The 6,000-nt window shown below is 48.1% G+C and overlaps 1 protein-coding gene across 1 annotated transcript in view; it reads right to left on the minus strand.

Moving 5' to 3' along the window:
• Nucleotides 1-6,000, minus strand: part of FRMD4A (FERM domain containing 4A) — a 185,939-nt gene that overhangs the window by 70,729 nt on the left and 109,210 nt on the right. Inside the window, exon 6 of the mRNA XM_035889183.1 lies at nucleotides 2,135-2,191. Coding sequence (XP_035745076.1) covers nucleotides 2,135-2,191 — 57 coding nt within the window. The remainder of the gene's footprint in view (nucleotides 1-2,134; nucleotides 2,192-6,000) is intronic.

Here is a 6,000-nt window from a genome sequence, read left to right on the forward strand (position 1 = left end):
GAGACTGCAACCCCCCTGACTCTTTTTACAAGTATTCTTGTTATTTTCTAGTAATAAGACTTTCAAAAACTAGCTCACTGTCAGCTTTCAAGGGGATGCAAGATACAGGTTTCTCTAACTCCTTGCTGGGTGTTTGGGGGGGTATTTAGCTCCCTTACTTATATATCCAGATATTTCTAGTTATTACGATCACAGTCTGATGGTAAAAGGGGGGGTAATGTCCCACTCCTGTAGTTAGATTAGTACCTCAGTCTAACTGCGTATCTGGTGAACCCTCAGAATCTGGTGAGTCCCCTCCTCAATAGATGCAATATGCATTTTGCATTTTCAATAGACAATACACATTTCATATGATGCATGCTAAAGCACCTCATTTGCCATCAGCTACACAGAAAGCACAGTGCAATAATGTAATTTGTGCAGTAAGGGAGTTTCCACTGCCAGGAGGACCAGGTTTTGCATTCAGGTCTTTTGTCTTTACATCCATCCATCCACCCACACAACCTGTCAGCCCACGTCCAGTGGTGCTTCAGTCCTGAGACTGGGGTAAAGCTCAGAGCTTTGGTGGTACTTTGTTCTGCTTACACAATGATCTGAAATATGGCTGCAGACTAAATCACTTGAGTTCTGAGAGTCTTTTACTATCTTCCTATTTCCCTCTGAGTGAACTGAAGGACAGACAAGCTCTCCTCTGGTTCACAGGAAGGAGTCCTCAACCATATCATGATTATAGTTTAACACAGAGCAAAACCCAAAAGATAGGCCCCGGCCTGCACAGGGATGAGCATACTGAATTTAAAAAATAATTTTGTAGGGTAGATTCTCCATACTTCAGTTCTTTGACTTGAATGCTGCAGTGAGAAGTAGAACAAAATGCAGTATGATCCCTCTTGTTTTGTTTGGATCCTGTCACAAACATGGGTTGTAGTAATTCCGGTTACAGACAGCAGAGGTGGGGCTTGTTTTGACTGTTTTCATTAAGTTACACATCAGACTACTACAGGAACACACGTAACATCCTGTGTTTGTCTGTGATGAGAAACAATCACAGCAACTGAGGTTACAGTGGCAGCAGATCTGGATCTGGCTGTACAATTACTAAGCGCTCAAGTTATTCATTAGGATGAGCAGACAATAGATTCATAACCCTATTGCTGCTTCGCACAATGAGCCTGTTGTTTGATGTGTATTCCCCCAACAGCCAATATGCAATTTCTATAATGTGCTTTTAATTGAGTCCCCCATCCTGACTCTCTCGCTCCACTTTTGTTACATAAAACGATTTTAATGAAGATTCAAATCCCTACGCACTAATTGCTTCTTTAACATGGAAAGTGCTATAGAAGTGCAATGCATTGTTATTTATTAGTGCGCTCTGATGAGACGGCTTCTCTGCTCACATGGCTCCTCACAGCTTCATGGCTGACGGGAAAAAAAATGAAAACTACACTGTACGAAAGGGGAACAAGAATCATCTGACAATTATCTCTGATCTTCTCCCGCAGTAATGCTCCTAAAAAGAGATCATTCACAAAAAACACCTCCGCTACTCTGAAATGGTTCCTTTTTGGGAACCAGAGATTTACCAAAAGCTGCTGGTAATTCACTCTCTAACCGCATTCTCTCTTCCTGAGGAGCAGGACTTTAAAAGACAATTTTTTTTCTGGAGTTTTTTGGAAAGTCTTTAAGCCTTTCTGCCCACCTTGGAGAATACAGACAGTTGCATATATAGAAGCTTATAGAGATCATCAGAGGGCTAAGCTCCACTGGGAAAACAAATGCAAGGAAAGCCACTGGAGAAGAACCCATATGGCTTTCACCTAGAAAATTGCTTTCATCACTTAGATTTTCATCGTACCCCAGGGTCTTGGCTATCTGTGTTGGTGCAAACATAATACGCATTTACGTATGCGAAACGTTAGGCAGGGGAATCCGCTCCCTGCGTGGTGAGGTCTGGTTTTGAGAGCCTTCTGTATCTATTTTGCATTGGTGTAAGTGAGGAAAACTGTGTAAAGACATCTTTCTCCTGCAAGTGGGTGAACCCCTCCACTTCTGTAAGCCATTTTGGGTTTGGCAAGTCAAGAGATTTAACGCAACACAAGGAAGCACGAAGTGAGGGAAGGCGGGTGCTTACCTGCAAGATGTATGCAGCCAGTTCAAACACCACTTCACTGTCAACCTCAATGAGTTCCTTGAAAGGTGGAGAAAACAAGAAAGAAAAAGAGAGTGGAGTCAGTTTGAGCTCCTGCAAGAAGGACATGCATCTCCTCCCAATTACTACACGGTGAAGCGTGCGGTGCCAGTTTTCTCCCCTGGCTCAGCTTCAAAGCATTCCCTGTCTCCTGAAGACCAAAGCGAGGGAGAACCTGCCCACTCAGATGTGGAGAAAGCCAAATATTCAGTGTAATGGCTTGGTAAATGAAGCATAACTGGATGTGGCATGAAGGGATTCCTGGGGAGGAGGGAGGAGAAGGCAGGTGGAAGGGGGAGGATCAGGGTAATTTTTATTTTCTTGTGCGATTTAGTGAAAGGCAGTCTGGGTTATACATTTTTCTCCCCCAAATGTCACCCGTGCTTCAGGGGAACACAGCCTTGTCCTTGGCTCACAGAAGCAAGGAAATGAGAAAATTTGTCTTCACTGAGGTTGTGTCAAAGCCCCCGCAGAACTCCCCTGGCCCTTGTCCAGCGTAAACCCACAGGAAAAGAGCTACATTCCCACTCTTGCAGGATGGGAGCTCTGGTTTCAGTCCCTTCATCTCCAGGAGCACTGGTGCTAGGGCTGCTTTGAGAATGAGCTGTGACAGCAAATCTTTTGGCAGATCTTCACTGCTCCATTCTATAGGATCCAGCCCCCGATGAAAGCAATCTTGGGAGGGGGTGTCAGGTGAAATTGCGAGCATTTTGCTTGGACACCATGGTCACATGAAGGACACTGATGATCCCGTGAGATCCTCTCAGGGTCCTTCTGCTGAGCCTGAGATAGTAGTCACAGGTTCCAGGCACTGCTCTGTCTGAATGTGTAGGATGCAGACCCAGAATCAAAGATGCTTGTGATGGGAGGCATGAGCATTAATCTTGTGGCCAAGTGTGCTCTCCTCGAGCCTCTGGTCCCTGCTTTTGGGAAGATCATGGACTTTTACTGAGATACTGTTTAGGCCTCTCTTCTGCAACTCAAATCTTATGTTGTTTCCTACATATGTGGCCATGTAAACTGGGTCACTGTTCAGCTCACTCCTGTGGTGCCTTTTCTGTTGTATTTATTTAAGCTGCTGTTTTTAATATTTTACTTCATCTGGCAAGAAACGAATGATCTAAATATAGATCACTGCTGTGATCCATGCTCCAGCCAAGTCACAGCCACACCTCATTTACAAGCCACAATCGCTGCGTTGGCTTGTCTCTGGCAAAATCAAAAACAAGGGGAACAAAACGGAGGATAAGATCCAGGTGTCCTTGGCTTTCACCAGTGCCAGCTTTTTAAAATAAGCACTTCCTTCACCTCCTTCATAATAACTCCTTGGGGAGTGAAGACCAGCTCTGCTACGGGCAATAAACACACCTTCCCCCGTTCAGCTAAACTGCCTGATTTGCGCAGGCACCTGCACTAACGATGTGTGTATGCCAGGGGAAGCGGCCGGGGCAAGGTGTGGATTCAGCTGCAGGCAGGGCTAGGATGGGGCAGTCAGGCATGTCCTATAGCGAGGGGCGATGCGGAGTGGAACCAGATTGCCTGGCCTTCCTCCCATCTTGAAGCACCAGGCATCTTGAAGCACCAGGCATCGCACAGACAAACCAGCCTCTGCAACCACATGCCGACGTTACGGCAAGTCTATACTAGCAGGTAAAGTGGGCCAGAGCCCGTCCTCTGGCCTGAAGGGTACGCGGCACAGTATAGCTCATGACTAAACACTCTTCCTCCCTCCTCTGGTCCCAGATGGGGTTGCCTCCTCTACCTTGCCTCTTGGGAACCGGTGCTCATCCCATGCCTGGGACAGGACTCGTTGGCACAGGCCAAAACCCGTGCCAGAACGTGCTAGTGATTCAACAGCCTGACTGATCAGGGGACAGTGCCCGATGCCAAGTCCTGTCTTGTTTGGTAGCACAAATGTGGCTTGGCCTTTCCAGGCAACAGTGGCTTGTTGGTCCTGTGAGAGGGCTTGGGTGTGTGGGTCCAGGAATGTCTCATTATACAACAGGGTGGGTGAGGAGGAGCCATGGGCATAGCCAGAGGAGTACAGCACCCAACACAGAGCCAGCTGGCCACCCAGGGACCAGCAACCCCAAACTAAACAGGCCACAGTCATCATCTTTTCCAGCTTGAGCAGCCCTGTCCATGGGGACATTTGAGGGTGCATGTCTGGAGAATCAACAGGGCAAGGTCTGAGGTGCTACCATAGTGTTATGAACTACGCTTGTACCATACGCAGTATGGCCTTTCAGGGCCGCAGAGGGAGCTTGGGGTGAAGCCATCTGTGGGAAGTCCAATGAGGAAACTTTTGGTGCAGCAAGAAAGCTTTCAAGGTCTGGGAGCATGCAAGACCCCCTGCTAGCTGCTGAGATGACAAGCACTGGCTGTGCTTTGGCACTGATTTCCCCCTTTCTACACCTACAGGAATCCTCCAGGCATGCCGGCTGGGTGCTCGCCCTGTGTCTTTAGCAGTGACTTTGCACCCAGCTTTCAAATTCAGCGCCTTTTTTAATAGCATAGCACGGCTTACTGTGGCTGGAAGTCAAATGGGGAAGGACTTGCATGGGAGACTGGGAATCCAGCAGGGCTATTTTTGGATGGAGATGACAGTCAGCCGAATGTGCAGAGTAATGGTTTCAGGAGAGGTCAGACTAAAATAGACCAACCTAGATCTGTAGGCACTCTTTTTCTTTTTTTTTCTTTTTTTCTTTTTCTTCTTATTATTAAGCTTTCTCCAAAAAAAGAAGAAACAGTGTAAGCTTTTCCTGGCAATACTCCAAAAAGGAACTTTCCCCGGGAACCAAAATGCAATGCTCACTGAGCTTGTTGCTGGAGGGGGCTGACTAAGCACATCTAATTGCAGCCTTGCCAGAGAGCAAAGCTCTGCACAGCTCAGCTCAGCAACAGCGCCTGGGCGCTGGAAAAAAAGGCATTTTATGGCTTTTACCTTGCACTTTAGCAGATGCAAAGTTAGTCCCTGCTTTTTAGGACATGCAGGTGTCAGGAAGCGAGGCTCCAGATTTGGTGTAAGCTAGGTGGCTTAGCAGGTCACAAACCTGCTGAGGGTTGTGGGATGGCGGTACAATCACTCCCTGACTACAGCTGTCTTTTCCTACCACTTCCTCCCTGGCAGATGGAGGTGAGTCACCGGGAATGGCCTCTGCCAGCACGGAGGGAGGTAGGAGGGATCCTCCCAGGGAATCCCAGCTGCTGAAAAACCTCTCCCAGTCCCACACATTGAGCTGCCCGTCCAGCCCACCTGGCCGAGTCCACATGCAGCCAGCCTCCACCTCAGCGAGCTCTGGGCCTGCTTAATTTTCTGGATCTTGCCTTTTCACCTGTACAGTTGGCTTGTGGCATGGACCAGCTTTGCTGCTCCCCCAGAGAGTGCCTTGCAAGGGACAGCTCTGGGTTACAGTGCGGGAGACAGCAAGCTGATGTTTTCCATAACCTACCAGGCAGCACTGCTTCTGGTACAAAAAACGTTTCTCTGTGCATGGCTTGCTCCTCTACAAGATGATCTTCAGTACACACCCACAGACACCCTTCCCCGCCCCCCCACACCCACATGCTCAGTCCCCCTGGCCCACAAACTTTCAGTCACACTAACATGTCATATGCATCCCTAACACACTTACACGCTGTCCCAGACTCACAAACTCTCACAGTTACAGTCACATACGGATGCAGCCATACACCCCTCACACACTCCGCCCGCCATGCCTATCGCACTCACACACCCTCGCACACTCTCGCACTTCCCTTGCACGCTCTCTCACACCTACAATCTCACAGACACAGGCATTTTCCTT

This window comes from Egretta garzetta, unplaced genomic scaffold, assembly GCF_000687185.1.
Source record: "Egretta garzetta isolate BGI_Z169 unplaced genomic scaffold, ASM68718v1 scaffold291, whole genome shotgun sequence".
Lineage (NCBI taxonomy): Eukaryota > Metazoa > Chordata > Aves > Pelecaniformes > Ardeidae > Egretta > Egretta garzetta.